General features: G+C 41.8%; 1 protein-coding gene across 4 annotated transcripts in view; it reads right to left on the bottom strand.

Annotated features, from left to right (window-relative positions):
* The window catches only part of LOC135104183 (hemicentin-2-like), a 62,735-nt gene that overhangs the window by 15,923 nt on the left and 24,312 nt on the right, over positions 1–22,500 (bottom strand). For 2 of the 4 annotated variants that reach the window (XM_064011284.1, XM_064011283.1), the window contains exons 6-8: positions 5,457–5,611; positions 3,901–4,036; positions 1,997–2,103 (exon numbers count right to left, since the gene is read on the bottom strand). In XM_064011284.1, the coding sequence (XP_063867354.1) occupies positions 1,997–2,103; positions 3,901–4,036; positions 5,457–5,611 (398 nt within the window). Of the gene's footprint in view, positions 1–1,996; positions 2,104–3,900; positions 4,037–5,456; positions 5,612–22,500 lie in introns of those variants that run through there. The other 2 variants (XM_064011286.1, XM_064011287.1) reach the window with 1 other exon arrangement.

Raw genomic sequence — 22,500 nt, 5'->3', positions numbered from 1 at the left:
CTCTCAACACTCGCCTTTACTGCAGTGATGCCTAATCTCTGCGCACTATTAATATGATGAGAGCAAGTTTCTTCTCACTATTAATGCAACATTGGCTGCTCTCTGCTCTCCATCAGTCTTGCCGCTGCTCCACCATTTCCCGGAGCGACTTTTGATGCCAATCCATTAAGTCTCCATTAATTTAATACATGGGCCTTTAATCAGACGCCCTTTGTAAGCTTCCCGGAGTTGCCAGCAGCCAGGAATTACCGGTGTCGTGGCCGGAGGAAAGAGAGGAAGGATAGGTATGTAGAGTTACTATAGAAAGCTGAAGTGTGGTGTATTTGCATAAGTTCGTGTTAGGAATTTTGATCTGGTATTCTGTTATAGTTGAGAACATTTGCTTTTAATATTTTCTAGCAGTGGACAAGTAATATGTTCTGCTTTAATATTTTGATCAGTTGTGTGTGAAGGCTCATGTGTAGATAATCTTTGGCAGTAAACTGTTCATATATACGACTGTGGTGGCCTGGTTATTAGCGTGTAATCTCGAGCTTTGCGATGTAATAAAAATCATGTTTATCAGTTCTAGTAATAACACTGTACATGCCGTGTGTGTGTGTGTGTGTGTGTGTGTGTGTGTGTGTGTGTGTGTGTGTGTGTGTGTGTGTGTGTATGTGTGTGTGTGTGTGTGTGTGCGTGTGGCGTGCAGCATATCCGGTATTCAAGTGCAAATAAAGGGAGAAGTCACGTGGTCCAGTTTCAAAGCGTTTATTGTTCATTATCAAGTTATGTGATCTTTGTTAATCGTCCATTGGCACTTGTAATATATTTGTTAGTAATGGGTCAGTGGAAAGAGAGAGGAAGAGAGACCGAGAGAGAGAGAGAGAGAGTGAGAGAGAGAGAGAGAGAGAGAGAGAGAGAGAGAGAGAGAGAGAGAGATCCACCTTTTAAAATTCTTTGCCACTCTATCTATGTCTTTTCACTGCAATCCTTTCCTCTCACCACAGTATCTCTCTCTCTCTCTCTCTCTCTCTCTCATCTCTCTCTCTCTCTCTCTCTCTCTCTCTCTCTCTCTTCTCTCTCTATCTCTCTCTCTCTCTCTCCATCACCACAACTCAACGCCCTCCATCACCATCGCTCGGGTCATCGTCATCCCATCCTTCACCCGCGCCATTACTCCTCCATTGCGTCACCCTTAGCGGGCACACATCTCACCTCCGTCACGCAAACACCAGTCTCTTTCATCGCCTCAGGTCTTCCATTCCGAGTGACCTAAACATATTACGACACTTTATCATTTTTTTTCTTTTTTTTTTTTTTTTTACGCGTCTGATTATCTTGTCCTCTTTTTCACAGATAGGCTAGTGTTGATGTTTCATGTATCTCGTCCCCCTACCTCTTTATCTTCATCATTCTTCATTGTTACTGTTTCGTTCTTCTTTTTCTTCTTCTCTTATCTGTTGTCCTTATTCAGTTGTGTGGTGTGTGGTGTGTCGCGTTCTGTGTGTTGGACGTTAAAATACTGTACACTAGACATGAATTCTCTCTCTCTCTCTCTCTCTCTCTCTCTCTCTCTCTCTCTCTCTCTCTCTCTCTCTCTCTCTCTCTCTCTCTCTCTCTCTCATCTTGTTTTTTTCTTCATTTGCACAAATCCTCTCATCCACCCTCTCGTTCATTTTCTTCTTTTTATTCTCCTCCTCTTTCCACTCACTCTCTTTCAATCTTCATCTCTCCCTTCCTTTCACTTCGGGCATTGCTCCTTTATCTGTCGTTCACTGTACTACATCTGCTCTCCATTACATCCCTCCCTCCTTCCCTTCCTTCCGTGTCTCAGCTACTAATCTTTTTTTCCCCGTCACCTGCACGCACGCTCCTCGCCTCCTCACCTCCTCCAATCACACGCTGTAATTCACTCATCTATCTGACCCAATTATCGTGCCCGCCAGCCAATCATCTCGTCCAATCAGGAGGTCTCTGAAACACTCCATTAGCCAACCCTCGCGCCCTTACTCACCTGAAGGTCTGCGTGAGGCCGCCATCCGCCCCGGCCTTGGCAGGTGATGTGTAGGGAGCCAGCGGATTGGTTAGTGAGCACGCAGTCCCTCACGCTGTCCGGGGCTCCTGTTCGTCACCCGCCAGCCAGCCAGGGAGTGACGGACGGACAGAGAAAAACAAGGAGAGGGGCGAAGAATTAAAGTCAATGTTAGGATTGGATTATCAGGGAAAGCTTTATTTTTCCCTCCTACTCACAAGTTGAAAGTTACGGCTTTGTGAATAATTGTTACAGCGCTCTACCTGAAATGCTTCTTCACTGATCTTGTATATGATTAGCAAGGAGAGACAAACACGCTTATTTACGGGTGAAGGAAGCCGGTGAAGGACACACAAATAGGGAGAGGGAAAACTAGCTTGTCACTTGCTCCCCCAGGGAGCAAGTGGAAGAGCAAGTGGAAGGGGGAGGAAGTTGTCACTTCCTCCCCCACCAAAAAAAAAAAATAAATAAATAAATAAATAAGTAAAAAATAAGACAAATAAATAAATAATTAATTAATTAATTAATTAATTGTAATAATAATAATAATAATAATAATAATAATAATAATAATAATAATAATAATAATAATTAATAATAATAATAATGATGATAATAATAAAGACGAAGAATAAAATCAGTGTTAGGATTAGGTAGGTTATCAATTATTAAGGAAGGTTTTATTTTTTTATTTTCTACTCACAAACTGCAAGGAATAGTGACCATTACGGCTTTGTGAATAACTGTTACAGCGCTTTATATGACATGTTTCTTCACTGAACTGATAATTTCGATGTCTCAATGATTAGCAGTGGGATCCAAACACGCTATTTACTGGTCAAGGAGGATGCAAAGGGCTCAAAATATAGTGAGAGGGAAAAATCCACTCAGTTGCCACTCCCAGAAAGAAAGCGAGATATTGATTCTAAACATGTGTGTTATGTACGTGTCGGGGACTGTGTCAAGAAACATTAATTGTCAAGGGGAAAAACTGACAAGACCATAAACTACAGACAAGACATGGTACTGAGAAACGTGGACTGCCCAGTACCATGAAGAGAAAGTATCAGAATAGCAGCGTATGATAAAAAAAATAAAATAAATAAAATAAATAAATAAAAAAAAAAGGGAGAAAAAAGTTAAGACAAGAAAATTTCATTATACTTTAAAGAGAAAAAGAAAAAAATAAATACCATCAAACAGATTTCCGCAGAGGTAAATTGCATTTCACAGGAACATGTCACGGGAGAGAAATTTAAGTGATTCTCCAAAACTTGTGTTCTTGGGAAAAAAAAAAAAAAGTGATGGCGGATGGGGGACACGTGCAGGGTATTGATTTTTCACACAGGCAAATTATGTTTCATAGGAAAATGATATATTCAGGAAATTTATAACATTATTATTTTTTATATGCAGGAAGACTAGAAAAATAACGCTGTTGGAGGAGGAGGAGGAGGAAGAATAATAAGAAGAAGAGGAAAAGGAAGAAGATAAAGAGGAAGGAAAGAGAGCAGCTACGTAGTTACTTTGTTGATGGGAAGTGTAAAGTCATCATGAAAGGAGGAACAGGAGAAGCGGAAGGAGAATGGGGAGGTGGAGAGATGATGATGATGAGGAGGAAGAGAGAAATACACAACTAAAAGTGGAAGAACAAGAGACCAAGAGGAGAAAAAAAAAAAACGGAGAAAGGAAGAATTGACAAAGTCTGGAAAAAAAAATAAGAATAAGACTAGAAAAGCTAAAAACTGAATATAGAAAAAAATTATTATACATAGAAAATGAAAATACAGAAAAAAAAGAAAATTTGAGATAATGAAAAATGTATAAATGGAGGAGGAACAGTACCCAGTCGGTGAAGCAACAGAATAAACAATGCCTTCCTTTACCTGCTGGCTGAAGGACGAAGGCACACGGGTCCTCCTGGCGACCCACCACGTTGGAGGCGGAGCAGAAGACTGTGCCGTAGTCCCGCGCTGAGTAGGCCACGTAGCGGAGCCTGGACACGGTGCCCTCCTTCGTGTACTAACGGAGAGACGAGAGCGTGGTCATTAGAAGTGGAAAACATGAACGAGATAATGTGTAGGATTATGAATTGAAACTTATAAACAGCTTGATTTTCACCACCACCACCACCACCACCACCACTACCACCACCATTACCGCAGCCACATGATTGTCCGAAGAGGAGTATTTGTTTGTTTAAAATAAGTACAGTGTTTACTTTCTTATTCTCACTTTATAAATGAGCAACATGCGCATCCACACACACACACACACACACACACACACACACACACACACACAACACACACACACAACACACACACAACACACACACAACACACAACACACACACACACACACACACACACACACACACACACACACACACACACACACACACACACACACACTTCCGCCTGTGTGGTATTCGTTTTACGTTGAGTTTAAAATCACATCCTTTTTTCTTTTATCCTCTGGCAAATGAGTGGCGATGGAGGAATTGACGCTTTCTGAAACATGATTGAGGCTTTTAGTGGAACTCGATATTTATTACTTCTTTTAATATTTCACATCAAAAGTTACCTATTTCTTCCTCTTAACATTTTTTTATTTTTACACTTGATAGGTAGGATGAAAATGCCTTGACTAATACGTCCTGCATTTTTTTTTTTTTTAGTCAGGATGATGAAACATTACTTAGTCGAGCTACAGTGAAAGGGATGTAACTGAAATGAAGTGTCCAGCAGTCGTTGCCTTTATCACACCAATACACCTGTACCTACGTTCATATCCACACTCACTCTGCTACTCACGTCCCTTTGGTAACCCTATCCAGCATGCAGCATCTCGTTCCCTTGTCCACCTCACTCGACTCCACACCACCGCACGCACACGTATCAGGTTAACTTTACGTACTCAACTCCTTTCCTGACTCTTGGGTACATTTTCTAAACCATTCTCTTAACCTCTCCACTGCTGGACAATTTTCTCCATGATTATCTGTAACTTATCATGCCTGTTTTTTCGTACTTGGTTCTCGGATAGTGCTCTACCCTAGAAGAAAAAATAACTTAGTATTCATTCACTTTTTTTCTCTCTCTCTTTCCTTGTAAAGTATTTTCACACACTGTTTTAACTGTAAATAGATCACCATGACAGTGAAAAAGTTAACAATCATGCCTTGCCAACCTTCCTTTTGCATCATCCATACTCTGGGAAGCCTTCCTCTTGGCACCTCCACTTTCTCTCCCTTCCTTTAGAAGCATTTCATCATTCTTGGTTATAGTCCTCCCTGGCCAACACTCCTTTTGCACCAAACACACCCTAAGAAACCCTCCTCTTACGTCTTCCCACTTGCCCATCCTTCCCAAGCACCAAACCAGCACTCTTGGTTACATTCCTCCCATTATCAAGCTCTCCTGAGTGTGCCAAGCCTCACCTCCGTCTCCCTGAAGCGCGTTGAGTCCACCGTGTTGTTGAAGAGCCAGTGGAAGGTGACGTTAGCGGGGTAGGCATCCACGGCACATTGCAACGTCACCATCTCGCCCTCCACCGCCGTCACCGTCACGCGATTCTGGGCACACATGGGCACGTCTGCCGGAAGGGAGTAGGGCGTGAGGGTATGGGAATAAAAGGAAGAGGGTAAATAAAGTGAAGAAAGTTAAACCCCTTGAGGGAAGGAGTGTTTAGAAGGCTTGCTACTTGGAACAGTGACGATGAAACGGAAAAGGAAGAAAGTGTAAAGCAAGGTAAGAGAGAGAGAGAGAGAGAGAGAGAGAGAGAGAGAGAGAGAGAGAGAGAGAGAGAGAGAGAGAGAGAGAGAGAGAGAGAGAGAGAGAGAGAGAGAGAGAGACTAGGTATAAGATTTTATTAAGCTTTGATGTGAGAATTTTTGTTATATTCATTCTTTTATGTAATTAAATGAGATGCTTCACGGGTGGTCTGTTTTTGTTCTTTGTGCCTCATTATGGAATTCCTGGTGGTGGTGGTGGTGGCGGTAGTGGTGGTGGTGGTGGTGATGGTGACTAGTTAAAAAAATAGGAAATTGAAGTACTAAAGATCTAACAAAGGAAAATTAAAACGGGGAGGCAGTAGACACCTGCCGAAACGATAATTACTCCCAGCGAGGTCTAAAGCACTGTTCAGGGGGTGCTGTGAACTTATCATTAAACCCAGCTGTGACTTCACTGAACGTTTCCCTTTGTGTCTCACAACACAAGGGGGCAGTCACAGCCTGCTCTCTAAAGACAACTCTCTTCCTCCACACAAAACTACAAGCACCTAATAACACACACACCCTTCACTCAAAATTTCAAAATTATCATGGCGACTCCTACACCAGCCTCGGAGTCCCCATCTGGGGAGGGAACCACAAATGTCCCCAGGTCGGACTGCCCTTCTGTCGACGACCCTAAGTGTCTTGACACCCCCCTCAACTTTTTCTTCATTAACTTATGCAACATTCGTGGTCTAAGATCTAATTTTCAATCCGTAGAACACCACCTCTCCTTTTCTAAACCTCATCTTCTTTTCCTCACTGAAACTCAGGTATCTGACGTCTCCGTAAATGCATGAAAACTGCTTCATTTATTCTTGTCTGTTAATTCCATGCTGTTTCCACTACCTATCAATACATGCAGAGAGAGAGAGAGAGAGAGAGAGAGAGAGAGAGAGAGAGAGAGAGAGAGAGAGAGAGAGAGAGAGAGAGAGAGAGAGAGAGATGAGGTATACAAAATCATCATAAGGCAACTGCTCACACCCAGCACAGAAGCGTCTTGGTAACAGGGTGCACTTAACATTATTGAGCACCGCCTTGCCGCACATTAAAGGAGGTGCAGTAGTAGACATGTCGCAATTAGCCGATTACCAATTCCCTGGGCTCCTGCATTTTTCTACACGTCTTTACGGGAGGGCGAGATATTAGGTATTGGTCGTGCTGAGTGTGCTATGTGTGGGTGGTGCTGTTGGGGGCGGGAGAGAGAGAGAGAGAGAGAGAGAGAGAGAGAGAGAGAGAGAGAGAGAGAGAGAGAGAGAGAGAGAGAGAGAGAATGCGGATGAAGAGACACGCCACCCATACACAAGAATTAAAGGAAAAAAGTAATAATCAGGGAAAAGTGGATTCGTTGACGGATAATGGAAAAGGCAAGCTAGTGGTTAGGATTGCAGGGTATGTATGTATATAAAAGTAAAAAAAAAGAAGTATAATCTATTTGTAGAAAAAAAGAAACACTGGGTACTTTAAAACCACTGCAGACAAGCACGAGCACACACACACACACACACACACACACACACACACACACACACACACACACACACACACACACACACACACACACACACACACACAACAAAATAACGCCCCTGAAGGCGCCGCGCACGGACCGGTACAGACTCAGTGCGATTCCCACCATGGTGCGAGCCATCAATCAATAGTATTTCCCTCCTAGATTAGTCTTACCGTTAGGATTAATGTTAAGTTTGTCCCCATCCCCTATGTACATTTTCAGTTTGTCAACTGCCTAAATAATAAACCGTTTATTATTATTATTATTATTATTATTATACACACACACACACACACACACACACACACACACACACACACACACACACACACACACACACACACACACACACACACACACACACACTACAGACACACACAAAGCACACACTGGTATATAAAAAGAAAATCCGGATTTGTGGATAAAACCGAGTCCATTTTAAAACCCCTTTACAAACTGGAAAATAATGAAAAAAAAATGCTGCTGTGAAAGGGAATTGGAAATGAAGGCCACAAGGTCAACAGGTTTCTCGTTATGAAGTGGCCAAGCATTGAGCGCCTGACCATTCATCCCATCAGATACTCGCACCTTCCTTCACCTGCACTATCATCTCATTAACCATTTCACTGCTACTCATTCTTTTCCCATAATTCCTTATAACTTTTCAGACTCTTATTTTTGTACTAGAGCATGGTTACTATTCCTGTGTGCTAAAAAAATACAAAATTGATCTTTTTTTCTCCTTTTATTCTCTTTGTCCATGCAAACTGTATTTTTATGGTGTTCTTAATGTTACTGAAAACACGACCTCAGTTGTAAAAGGTTTAATCATCGCACCTTCATTGTCATCTCGTCTGGTCTCATTGCCCAGGCAGCCTCTGTGATGCATATTTACGTAAACATGTAATTTTAATTTTGTCAGTAATTTTGTGGAGCTCTTGATGAAAATAATACTTCCTGTAAACAACTGCATATACTTAATGAATATATATGGGAAATTAATAATTTAATTCTCCCTCCTCCTTCCCCCCACCAACCTCCAACCCCCCCCTCTCTCTCTCTCTCTCTCTCTCTCTCTCTCTCTCTCTCTCTCTCTCTCTCTCTCTCTCTCTCTCTCTCTCTCTCTCTCTCTCTTGGGTACTTTCTTTTTATTTACTTAACAATTTTCCTCTGTTTATCTCGTAACTCACTCGCTTCTAATATGTTCATACATAAATCAAGACGAGGAAGCGTTCCTTCTTTCATGAATACTTTTCAAGGTACGTGTTTATTTTATTTTAATTCATATATTTTTTTTCAGTAATACATAAACTGAAGTAACTCACCGGGAACTCCGACAAATTAGAGGGCCTCATATTAATTTTTCGCATTACACTGTTTCCTTCCCTGGGCGGCGTGCAAAGCTACGTCTTCGTTTGGTTCTTACTTAGGAGAGGAAGGAATGCCGCCGCCGGCCCGACACTGCATTCTTTCCCAACACCATTAGTCTTTTCACAACTTGCAGATGAAAGTTGTTCCCTGAGCGCGAAGGTTTTGGGTCTCAGCGGAAAACCTTCGCCGCGGTGGAAGGAATTGCCTCAGCAAGTTGTGTTCACTAAGTTGCTCTGCAGCATATCACTGGTCTCGCTCCTTCCTGTACAATACTGACGGCGAGGGTTTCCTTATAAGTTTTTGTTTTAGCGTAGATAGCAAACACATAACGTAGAAGACGCAGAGTGATGGGAAAGAGACGAGTGTTTTCTTCACCAAATCTTTATCCTCGCTGTAATCTAATGGCTCATGGAAGAAGTATCTCTTTTCGCCCAGATTTCCGGATCAATATGTAGACGAGACAAGAAATACAATGTCATTACACAAATTCACCTTCAACAAAAATTATACTTTTCTCATCCAAGATCACGTGGTTGTGGTTTTGATAATACTACAACTTATGTGTATTTCTAAGACTATTCTCTTCCTCCTAATTCCCTTTTTCTTATTCTTGCACTTTTCATCATCCTCATCCTGCTCTTCCTCCATCTCCTCTTCCTCCTCCTCCTTCTCCTCCTTCTCTTCCTCCTCCTCTTCCTCCTCTGGTTCCTCCACACGTCAATACTAAAACATGGTTTATATTTCCGTCTCTCCCTCGTTTTCTGTATCATCTCAAGTATCGTTTTCTTTTTTAACCAGAACTTATACTTTTCTCTTTCAAGTTTTTATCCACTGGATATTTTCGAGTGCATTTTACTCTTTTACACACACACACACACACACACACACACACACACACACACACACACACACACACACACACACACACACACACACACACACACACACACACACACACACACACACACGTATATGAGTGTGTGTTTCTCTTACCTCCACTATCTTTCTTTCCACCTTTTCCTGCACCACCTATTTCTTCACCACCTTTTCTTTCACCTCCTTTCCCTCCACCTCATTTCCCTCCACCTCCTTTCTCCCTACCACTAACAAACACTCCGCCGCTGCCGCTTAATATCCTGCTCTTCCTCCGCCTCTCTCTCTCTCTCTCTCTCTCTCTCTCTCTCTCTCTCTCTCTCTCTCTCTCTCTCTCTCTCTCTCTCTCTCTCTCTCTCTCTCTCTCTCTCTCTCTCTCTCTAATCCTTTATGCCCTTCCTCCCTTCCGCCTTCCCTCCCCGCCACGCCTCTGACGCTGCAAGCTTCCTGTGTCATGGAGCAATTTAATGAATACGAGAGATGAATTCATTTACTTTATGCAAATGGCAATTGCTATTTAGTGCTTCTCGCCTGATAAGCTCTCCCTGCTCCCTCCCTTCAATTCTGATACTCTCCCTCCTCCCTACTCTTCCCATACCCAAAGTGTGTTCCTCTCTTCCAAAATAGAAACCCCCATCCTCCTCCTCCTCGTTCTCCTCCTCCTCCTCCTCCTCCTCCTCCTCCTCCTCCCTCTCGAAAAGGAATTTAGTGTGTGTATTTGATGTGAGAAATGTGTGTTTGATAATCAGTGAGTGAATGAAATGTGTTTTTAAGTTAATGGGTGTGAGAGAGAGAGAGAGAGAGAGAGAGAGAGAGAGAGAGAGAGAGAGAGAGAGAGAGAGAGAGAGAGAGAGAGAGAGAGAGATTGTGTGTGTGTGTGTTTACGTGTAGCTTTTCACACCACTGCCGGCATCACCACTGGGAGGAGAGCGGAGAGGGAAGGGAGGGAGAAAAGGATAGAGGGAGCGTCATGCAGGCCTGAATTCCGCCGTACAAATGGGTCCACATGAATATAATTGTCACTCATTAATCCACGACAAATGTATGTGAGTTTCCCAGGTGCATTTCCTTCCCCTCCCACCAGGCTAATGTATAGTTAATGTGTGTGTGTGTGTGTGTGTGTGTGTGTGTGTGTGTGTGTGTGTGTGTGTGTGTGTGTGTGCTCTCTATCTCTAGCCTTCACTACAGCGGCACGGATTACTGAGTCTGCTTCACTATGCTGATTGAATTATTGCACTGATAAGTCCGTTTTCACTTACTGGTGGGGGTAATACACACACACACACACACACACACACACACACACACACACACACACACACACACACACACACACACACACACACACACACACACACCAGAAACAGACAAAACTATGAAAAAAAACTGTAGCACACCAATAAAACAAGAAAACAAAAAAGCAGACAAGCAGCATACATACATACAGACAGACAGACAAAACAGACAGAGAGGCAGGCAGACAGACAAGGACATTACAAGGTACCATTTTTCACCATTCCCTGCCTCCGTTCCCCTCACCACTGGACGCATTCACACCCGCGGCACCAAAATCACAAAATCACTCAGGCTTATTTCCATGTCCCATCAATGTTGACGTGTGCTCCATTTACACGATTTGGCCTCGCAAGTTTGAAACGTTTGCTGCAATTGCTTGTAACATCGACTCTGTGCATTTGCTTATTTGTTTGTTTATTTATTTATTCATTTATGTTATTTATTTGTTGTGGTAAGTTTAGACATTAAGCAATTTATCAACATTTTACATCATAGGAGATTCTTATATATCTCATATTTACAGTGTTTCTGTATTTCTATTTCATTTGGAACTGTTAATATCCTGGTACTAAAATATATAAATTAATATACAAGGTGTCTGCATTCTCTCTCTCTCTCTCTCTCTCTCTCTCTCTCTCTCTCTCTCTCTCTCTCTCTCTCTCTCTCTCTCTCTCTCTCTCTCTCTCTCTCTCTCTCTCTCTCTCTCTCTCTCTCTCTCTCTCTCTCTCTCTCTTTGTATCCATAAGTTCCTCAATTCTCTGTTGATACCTTTTCACTGGTTTCCTTTCTAATCCTCTCTGTCTGCCAGTGTACCTGTCCTGTCCGCCTGTCTGTATGTCTGCCTGTATCACCTCAACTGTCAAATCGTAGTTCTGGCTTCCTCTGAACTTGAATTTTTCCTCGCATCCCTTCTATCAGTTGTCTAAGCCAATTTCCTCTCAATTTTTGCCCCCAACTTTCTCGCTGTCCACGCTCACTTTCAATACTCACATTCAATATCTCTCTCTCTCTCTCTCTCTCTCTCTCTCTCTCTCTCTCTCTCTCTCTCTCTCTCTCTCTCTCTCTCTCTCTCTCTCTCTCTCTCTCTCTCTCTCTCTCTCTCTCTCTCTCTCTCTCTCTCTCTCTCTCTCTCTCGTTACATTTCTATCTCCTTTTTTACTGCGCTTTCATGACTGGCATTCTCGATACACTCGTTCCTTCAGTTCTCTTCTCATTTCTTTTATTTTTTTAACGTTAAAATATTATATGTATATATTACCAGTTATCTCCTATCTGTTTTTGGCAGTCACTCCGGTTAGTCAATCAAGCGCACGCGCACGCGCGCGCGCACGCACGCACGCACACACACGCACGCACGCACGCACGCACGCACGCACGCACGCACGCACGCACGCACGCACAGTAACGTTGCTTCTTCTTTCCCTCCTTTATTTCAAGCTGATGGCCCCACTGCCATCTTATCTATTTCTAAAGCTGACCTCTTCGCTCAGACCTTTGCGAAAAACACTAACTTGGATAATTTAGGGGTTGTTCCTTCCTCTCCTCCACCCTCTGACTACTTCATGCTACCTATTAAAATCCTTCGCAGTGATGTTTTCCATGCCCTCGCTAGCCTAAATCCTCGGAAGGCTTATGGACCTGATGGGGTCCCTCCTATTGTTCTCCGAAACTGCGCGTCTGTTCTTGCACCTTGCCTAGTCGAACTCTTTCAACTCTGTGTATCAACATCTAGCTTTCCTTCTTGCTGGAAGTTTGCCTACATTCAGCTTGTTCCCAAAAAGGGTGATCATTCTAATCCTTCAAACTACTGTCCTATTGCTTTAATTTTCTGCCTATCTGAAACTTTTGAATCTATCTTCAACAGGAAGATTCTTAAACATCTATCACTTCATAACTTTCTATCTGATCGCCAGTATGGGTTCCGTCAAGACCGCTATACTGGTGATCTGGCTTTCCTGAGTCTTGATCATCCTCTTTTAGAGGTTTTGATGAAACTTTTGCTGCTGCCTTAGACATATCACAAGCTTTTGATAGAGTTTGGCACAAAGCTTTGATTTCCAAACTACTCTCCTACGGCTTCTGTCCTTCTCTATGTAACTTCATCTTTAGTTTCCTTCTTTTGGCCGTTCTATTGCTGCTGTGGTAGACGGTCGCTGTTCTTTTAAATCTCTTAATAGTGGTGTTCCTCAGGGTTCTGTCCTGTCACTCACTCTCTTCCCATTATTCACCAATGATCTTCTAAAGCAAACTTCTTGTCCTATGCAGTCCTACGCTGATGATATCACCCTGCACTTTTCCATGTCTTTTCGTCAACGTCCAACCCTTCAGGATGTAAACACTTCACGCAGGGAGGCTACAGAACGCCTGACTTCTGATCTCTCTAACATTTTCTGACTGGAGCAGAGCAGACTTAGTATTGTTCAGTGCCTCAAATACTCAATTCCTCCAACTGTCAACTCGACACAACCTTCCAGACAACTATCCACACTTCTTGAATGGCACTCAACTGTTCCCCTCTTTTACACTGAATATCCTTGGTCTGTCTTTTACTCATATGTAATCTAAACTGGAAACTTCATGTCTCATCTCTAGCTAAAACTCCTTCTATGAAGTTAGGCGTTCTGAGTCGTCTCCGCCATTTATTCTCATCCCCCAACCCCTAAGCTCCTAACTCTGTACAGTAACCTTATCTGTTCATGTATGGAGTATGCTTCATATGTATGGATGGGTGTTCCACTCATATTGCTCTGCCAGACAGAGTGGAAGCAAAAGCTTTTCGTCACATCATTTCCTCCCCTCTAACTGACTGTCTTCAGCCTCTATCTCATCGCCGCAATGTTGCATCTCTAGCTGTCTACTATCGCAGTCTTCATGTCAATTGTTCTTCTGATCTTGCTGACTGCATGCCTCCCCTTCTCTCGCGGCCTCGCTGCACAAGACTTTATTCCATCTTTCACCCATATTCTGTCCACCTCTTTAATGCAAGACTTAACCAGTATTCTCAATCATTCACCCCTTTCTTTGGTCTGGAACTCCCTGCGTGCTTCTGTATTTCCACCTTCCTGTGATTTGAACTTTTTTCAAGAGGGAGGTTTCAAGACACTTATCCTGTATTCTTGACTAACGCTTTCTACTCTGTATGGAGACCCAGCACGTCAGTGGGCCTTTTTATTTTATTTATTTTTTTTTATTTTTGTTGCCCTTGACTGGTGCCCCTCCTACATAAAAAACACACACACACACACACACACACACACACACACACACACACACACACACACACACACACACACACACACACACACACACACACACACACACACACACACACACATTCCAATGCTTACTACACACATTCTTGCTACAACTCCCGCATCAGTTTGGCCTGCCATATTTTTTTCAATTTTTGCATCATTCATCGCCTTTCCGTCGTCTTTCTCAGCGGCTTGGCGCATGTTTCCCTTCATATTTTTCCTAATTTTGTCGATGGTGTGTGTGTGTGTGTGTGTGTGTGTGTGTGTGTGTGTGTGTGTGTGTGTGTGTGTGTGTGTCACCGGGTGCACACCTTCGTAATATTCCCGCCTTTTTCTCTTTTCTTCCACGTTAGCTGGCAGGAAAGTATCCTGTGATGAAGTTAACTCCTCTTCCTTCACTTATTAAATGTGCTTCGTGAATCTTCTTATTTCTCTTTTTCATGTATGTTTCTCTCTCTCTCTCTCTCTCTCTCTCTCTCTCTCTCTCTCTCTCTCTCTCTCTCTCTCTCTCTCTCTCTCTCTCTCTCTCTCTCTCTCTCTCTCTCTCTCTCTCTCTCTCTCTCTCTCTCTCTCTCTGGCGGAGACGACTCGTAATCTCTAACCTTCATAGAACCTGTTTTAGTGTGAGACGAGACGAGATGTGAGGTTTCCAGTTTGCATTATCAGAAAAGGGCAGATTGAAGATGTTCAGCGTAGAAGAAGGAGGCAGATGAGAATCAATGAAGAAGAGGGAATGGTTATTTGGAAGGCTGTGTCGAGTTGATAGATTTTTTACTGGTACGATCTTCACCGCAAACAAAAACTTCTCGCCTTGCCGCCACAAATTTGTCTGCGTTGCCAGACGTGAAGGCGCGACCACGTTTTGAATGGATACGTTTGAATCTTTTGAATAATTCCTATAAGTAACAAGTTAATAGTTAATCTTAAGCTACAGTTAGGCAAAACTATTGAGCTATTAAGTTACGTTAAAGGAATCGTAAATGAAAATATGAAGAAATAAATAGTGTAACGAATAGATTAAGAAAGTGAACAAATCAAGTCTGTAAATTATTCAATTTTTTGAGGCCAAAGATGCCAATGCCAAAAATTGTTGGCACTCAGTATCACCCATTAAGAAAATTTAACAAATAATGAAAAAAAATAAATAAAACGAACAAGAGTGACAGTAATAAGACTGCCAAACTGACGACATGATTAGCGAGGAAGACAGCCGAGGCTGCCGAGACTGCTTCCACCCCCCCTCTCTCTCTCTCTCTCTCTCTCTCTCTCTCTCTCTCTCTCTCTCTCTCTCTCTCTCTCTGGGGAGCTCACGTGGGTTCGGTGAGTGCGGGGCCTCGGCCTGCTTGTACAAATTAGTGGCATCTTTTAGCTTGTCAGCTCACTTCGGGTGCTCGTTTTTCATCTTCCACCAGACTTCTTGGGAAAATTTTCACCGAGACACGCACGTAACGACGTATTCTTATGCAATTTTACTTTCGCTTACGGAGTTATATGGGAAACAACAGCTTGTTTTCCTACACACAGCGTGCACAATTTACGCGTTGCAGAATTTACGCATACTTATATTTCAGTAGCTACAGAAAAAAAAAAAAGGAAAAAATTCACCAGCAAAATAAAATAAAAAATAATACTGTTCCTTACGTTCTCTTTAAAAGTATTTTGGCATTTATGCGTTGAGGGGAAAAAAATAGGAAAGATATCGAAACCAATTTAAAGAGACTAAAATTTTCAGTTGTCCTCCTTCAGCCGGCCAGCCACAGACACCTACACCTGGTAGCACCTTCCCATTCCATCAGGCGGCGCGGCAACTCATCACCCTCACTCCCGTCACCACCCTCCCCTCCCCGCACAGGTCCGAGGTCCATCATCTTCTCTCATCACACTAGTCAAACTCAATCAACGCTGACAATTCAACTCTTGCAAACTTAAATTTTACTTGTTCTCTCTCTCTCTCTCTCTCTCTCTCTCTCTCTCTCTCTCTCTCTCTCTCTCTCTCTCTCTCTCTCTCTCTCTCTCTCTCGAACTTCACAGTCACGATTTTTTTTTCCTCTTAGTTCCTTTTGTCTTTTCTTTTCTTTTTTTATCTTTTTCTCTTTGTTTTTTATCCTCCCGTGCAGCATTCATAACATTCACACGTTTGCTGTTTTTGTACGAACTGTATGTGCTTCTTTTCGCTTCTTTTTTTTAATTCTCTTCTCGCTTTTGTCTCCTACGTTCTTTATTTCCTTTACTGAACTTTTTTTACATGCTTTTCATCTCCATATTTTCTTTGTGTGTGTGTGTGTGTGTGTGTGTGTGTGTGTGTGTGTGTGTGTCTCTCTCTCTCTCTCTCTCTCTCTCTCTCTCTCTCTCTCTCTCTCTCTCTCTCTCTCTCTCTCTCTCTCTCTCTCTCTCTCTCTCTCTCTCTCTCTCTCTCTCTCTCTCTCTCTCTCTCTCTCTCTCTCTCTCTCTCTCTCTCCACCCACACTCCCCTCCCGTTCTCTCTTCTCTCTCCTCTCTACTATTTCTATTCCGTTCTTCTTCCTCACTACTCTTCCCTCCCCCTTTCTCTCTATCCCATCATGTTTCCCTCCATTCTTCCTTTTTCCCCTTTCTCTCCTTTATCCCCTCTCTTTCTCTATAGATATTCCGCCTCCTCTCACTTTCCCCTTCCTTCTCCCCATTTTTCCCGTACACTCTTTTCCTCATAGTTTTTTTTTTTTTCTCTCTGTGTGTTTGTATCCATCCCCTTGAGTGTTAGGGAGACCGGGGGAGTAGGGTATTGAACTGTATTGTAAGGCCTTTCCTCGTTATATTATTCATCGAAGAGGGAGAGTGTCAAAGTGTGTAATTTCTGGGCCCCTTTTTACTCGTTCCGTGTTCAGCAGACATTCACTAGACGTGCCTAGAGGGTGTAGCTGTTGTTGTTGTTGTTGCTGTTGTTGTTGTTGTTGGTGGTGGTGGTAGTGGTGGATGTGGTGGTGGTAGTGCTGCGTGTGTGTGTCTCTCTTTCTCTCTTTCTTTATGTGTGTGTGTGTGTGTGTGTGTGTGTGTGTGTGTGTGTGTGTGTGTGTGTGTGTGTGTGTGTGTGAAAATGTGATGGTAAAAGTTTCTTGTAGTAGACACACACACACACACACACACACACACACACACACACACCGGAGAGAGAGAGAGAGAGAGAGAGAGAGAGAGAGAGAGAGAGAGAGAGAGAGAGAGAGAGAGAGAGAGAGAGAGAGAGAGAGAGAGAGAGAGAGAGAGAGAGAGAGGGAATAGTGTGCGGTGCTAAGGAATTTTTTAATTACAATCTTTCTTGATGAAATCTTAATAAAGTAATTATGATTTTTCCCCTTAGGAGAGAAATAAGGAATGAAACACCTGGAGGAGGAAATGAAGAAGAAAAAAAGAAGAAATTAAGAGAGAGAGAGAGAGAGAGAGAGAGAGAGAGAGAGAGAGAGAGAGAGAGAGAGAGAGAGAGAGTATGAATAAGGAATAAAAAAAAAGAAGTAACTAAGAAAGGGAGAGAAAACAGTGAGAGTTACGATAAAGGGAAAAAAAGAAGAAAAAAAGGTACAACTAAGAAAATGAGAGAAGAGATTGAGAGTAAGGGATAAGAGAGGAAAGCAGAAAGACAAAAATTAATAAGGAAGGAGTGGAAAGGACTGAGAGTGTGTTTGTGTGTGTATGAGAAGGAGATGAGAAAAAAAAACACAAGAAAATGGAGAAATGAGTGAAGGCAAGAAAAATGAAAGAATAGAAGAATGAAGCAAGGCAAGGATGGAGTAACAAGGGTATAATGAGTGAGGTGTCGGCGAGAAGGTAAAATGGCAAAGAAAATGATGAAAGAAAAATGGAAAAAAGAAAATGGACAAAGTAATGAGTGAAACCTGCGCACTTTAACGGCAGGTAAACAAGAGAGAGAGAGAGAGAGAGAGAGAGAGAGAGAGAGAGAGAGAGAGAGAGAGAGAGAGAGAGAGAGAGAGAGAGAGAGAGAGAGAGAGAGAGAGAGAGAGAGAGAGACAGGAAAAAGAAAGAGGAAGGAAGGTAGGAATGACAAGATGATGCGTGTACTGAGAAGATAGGGGACTGATAAGTAGGAAGGAATTATGGTGATAAGCAACCAACCGAGAAATGTGTGAGGAAGGAAGGGGAAAAGAGAAGAAGGGGACGGATCATTGAGAAACGTGTGAAGGAGACATGAAGGACAAGGAGGAGACAGAAGGGATGGAACAGGAGGAAGAGGACGAGGAAGAGGAGATAGGTAAAAGAAGGACACGAAGGATCAGGAAGAGGAGAGTAGATAAAAGAGATAAAAAGAGAGAAGAAGAGGTTTTGTATTATATACAATTAAAATGTTAAACTAAAATTAAACGAGGAAGAAGAGAAGCGGCTCACTCGTGCAGAAAGAGGGAAGAACAAAGAGGGGAGAAGAGAAGGAAAGCGATACTCTTGGAGAAGAGGGGAGCGTAAGAAGATGGGATGCACACAGAGTGTGGATAAAGTATAAATGAAAGAAGAATAAAAGGAGTGCTTTATTAAACGTGCACAGGGAACATAAGTGCTTTTGTAATGAGAAAATCTTAATTCACAAGAGAGAGAGAGAGAGAGAGAGAGAGAGAGAGAGAGAGAGAGAGAGAGAGAGAGAGAGAGAGAGAGAGAGAGAGAGAGAGAGAGAGAGAGAGAGAGAGAGAGAGCCCAGCAGCACTAGAGGAGAGGTTCAGAGTTCAGAGGTTCAGGGTCTCGCCTGAAGGCTCATGAGTTGCTGAGGGTCACCCACCGCCACAAAGCCTTGTATGGTCGGATGGAAATCCATCTTCGTGATCTCCAGACACGCCCTGCCCTGCCGTGTCCGACCTTGAGTTCTTCTTCTTCTTCTTCTTTTTCTTCTTCTTCTTCTTCTTCTTCTTCTTCTTCTTCTTCTTCTTCTTCTTCTTCTTCTTCTTCTTCTTCTTCTTCTTCTACTACTACTACTTCTACTTTTTCTTTTTCTACTTCTTCTTCTTGTTCTTGTTCTTGTTCTTGTTCTTGTTCTTGTTCTTGTTCTTGTTCTTGTTCTTCTTGTTCTTCTTCGTCTTCGTCTTCGTCTTCGTCTTCGTCCTCTTCTTCTTCTTCTTCTTCTTCTTCTTCTTCTTCTTCTTCTTCTTCTTCTTCTTCTTCTTCTTCTTCTTCTTCTTCTTCTTCTTCTTCTTCTTCTTCTTCTTCTTCTTCTTCTTCTTCTTCTTCTTCTTCTTCTTCTTCTTCTTCTTCTTCTTCTTCTTCTTCTTCTTCTTCTTCTTCTTCTTCTTCTTCTTCTTCTTCTTCTTCTTCTTCTTCTTCTTCTTCTTCTTCTTCTTCTTCTTCTTCTTCTTCTTCTTCTTCTTCTTCTTCTTCTTCTTCTTCTTCTTCTTCTTCTTCTTCTTCTTCTTCTTCTTCTTCTTCTTCTTCTTCTTCTTCTTCTTCTTCTTCTTCTTCTTCTTCTTCTTCTTCTTCTTCTTCTTCTTCTTCTTCTTCTTCTTCTTCTTCTTCTTCTTCTTCTTCTTCTTCTTCTTCTTCTTCTTCTTCTTCTTCTTCTTCTTCTTCTTCTTCTTCTTCTTCTTCTTCTTCTTCTTCTTCTTCTTCTTCTTCTTCTTCTTCTTCTTCTTCTTCTTCTTCTTCTTCTTCTTCTTCTTCTTCTTCTTCTTCTTCTTCTTCTTCTTCTTCTTCTTCTTCTTCTTCTTCTTCTTCTTCTTCTTCTTCTTCTTCTTCTTCTTCTTCTTCTTCTTCTTCTTCTTCTTCTTCTTCTTCTTCTTCTTCTTCTTCTTCTTCTTCTTCTTCTTCTTCTTCTTCTTCTTCTTCTTCTTCTTCTTCTTCTTCTTCTTCTTCTTCTTCTTCTTCCCTTTTCTTTTCTTTTCTTCTTCTTCCCCCTCTCATTTTTACTCAGAGTTTAAAGACGATGGTGTGTGTGTGTGTGTGTGTGTGTGTGTGTGTGTGTGTGTGTGTGTGTGTGTGTGTGTGTGTGTGTGTGTGTGTGTGTGTGTGCAGGTATGTTGTTGATGCCATCTGTTTTATATCCGATCCAGTATCATTATCATCACCATCACTATCATCACTTTCACCGCTAGTTCCACCGCCACCACCACCAGCATAGTATGATGACAATGATCGAATCCCCAAATGGAAAACAATGATTCCGTGCGATATTGGAAATGTCATCGAGTCGCAGTGAATTGGGTAAATATGCAGGGTATTCCGGATATGTCATTTCGTTGAAGCGTTATACGATATAAATATGATGGAGAAAACATGCTGACCTACTTCCCTGGCTTGGCGGAGAGGAGAGAGAGAGAGAGAGAGAGAGAGAGAGAGAGAGAGAGAGAGAGAGAGAGAGAGAGAGAGAGAGAGAGAGAGAGAGAGAGAGAGACTCCATAATTTTCCTTGGAATGCCATTAACTGTCATATTATTTCATAACTTCCAGTGTAATGTATTTCTTTTTAATAAGAAGCTTTTAACATTGTCATACTACTACTACTACTACTACTAATAATAATAATAATAATAATAATTATTATTATTATTATTATTATTATTATTATTATTATTATTATTATTATTATTGTGGAAGGTGGTGAGGGAAACACGGGCTGGGAATGGAATACTTTACTCCTGACTAGTTTCACCCATGGGGCTTCTTGAGAGGGATATGGCTCGCAGGCCAAGCCGTCCTAATTATAGGGATGCTAGAGTTGTTGTCTTCTGATTGGCCTGTGCGTCGCCTTCCTTTTTTTTTTTTTTTATGTAGGAAGGATACTGGCCAAGGGCAACAAAAATCTAATAAAAAAAAATGCCCACCGAAATGCCAGTCCCACAAAGGGGTCAAAGCAGTGGTCAAAAATTGGTGGATAAGTGTCTTGAAACCTCCCTCTTGAAGGAAGTCAAGTCATAGTGAGGAAACTGTCCTGGCCAATCAGAAGACGGAAGACACGACCCGGGAACAGTCAGCACCCCTCAGGACAGTAGACTACAACTCCAGCATGCCTATAATTAGGACGGCTTGGCCTGCGAGCCATATCCCTCTCAAGAAGCCCCATGGGTGAAACTAGTCAGGAATAAAGTATTCCTTTCCCAGCCCGTGTTTCCTTCACCACCTTCCACAACTCCTCACAATGCCCTCACATTATTATTATTAGTATTATTGTTGTTATTATCATTATTATTATTATTATTATTATTATTATTATTATTATTATTATTATTATTATTATTATTATTATTATTATTATCATTATTATTATTAACTTATTTATTCATTTACTTTTTATTACTACTACTACTACTACTACTACTACTACTACTACTACTACTACGACTACTACTGCCGGTACTACTATTACCATCATCATCATCATCATCATCATCCAGGGCAAGTGCTGTATTTTCATTCTTGACTCTTATTAACCCATAAAGTTTCCACGCAACGCTTCTTTCCTCTTCATAAATTTATTTGTTTTCTTAATTTTTTTTCTCTCTCTTTCTTTGTGTTGTGATAGAAATGGATAACTGGGGATTTTTGTATTGATTTTTGCAGCTGATTTATTGGGATGGATAAATCAAAGCTAAAAATCCCAGTGTTTTTTTTCTTTACTAACTCGTGTGTGTGTGTGTGTGTGTGTGTGTGTGTGTGTGTGTGTGTGTGTGTGTGTGTGTATTTGGATTTGCTACACTATAAATCACGGTGCGTCGGAAGGGAATGTGTGTAAATGATGTCGTTTCAAATAATTTACCATTTTGCCTTTCTGTATGATAAAAAAAGAAATGATTGATGAAAAAATTTTCTACCAACACTTTATACTACTACTACTACTACTACTACTACTACTACTACTACTACTACTACTACTACTATTACTACTACTACTACTACTAGTACTGCTACTGCTACTGCTACTGCTACTTCTACTTCTACAACCGCTATTACTACTACTACTACTACTATTACTACTACTGCTACTTCTACTATTACTACTACTACTACTACTACTACTGCTGCTGCTACTGCTGCTGCTACTAGTACTGCTACTGCTACTGCTACTTCTACTACCGCTACTACTACTGCTACTACTACTACTACTACTACTACTACTACTACTACTACTACTACTACTACTACTACTACTACTGCTACTACTACCACTACTACTACCACTACTACTACTACTAATAATAATAACAATATTGTTGCTTGTGTTGAACAATGCTAATAATGATAATAATAATACTATTTATGCTGTTGTTGCTAGTTGTTATCTGCTCTCTCTCTCTCTCTCTCTCTCTCTCTCTCTCTCTCTCTCTCTCTCTCTCTCTCTCTCTCTCTCTCTCTCTCTCTCTCTCTCTCTCTCTCTCTCTCTCTCTCTCTCTCTCTCTCTCTCTCTCTCTCTCTCTCTCTCTCTCTCTCTCTCTCTCTCT

Source organism: Scylla paramamosain, chromosome 10 (genome assembly GCF_035594125.1).
Source record: "Scylla paramamosain isolate STU-SP2022 chromosome 10, ASM3559412v1, whole genome shotgun sequence".
Taxonomy (NCBI): Eukaryota; Metazoa; Arthropoda; class Malacostraca; order Decapoda; family Portunidae; genus Scylla; species Scylla paramamosain.
This window is presented reverse-complemented; position numbering and strand designations above follow the sequence as displayed.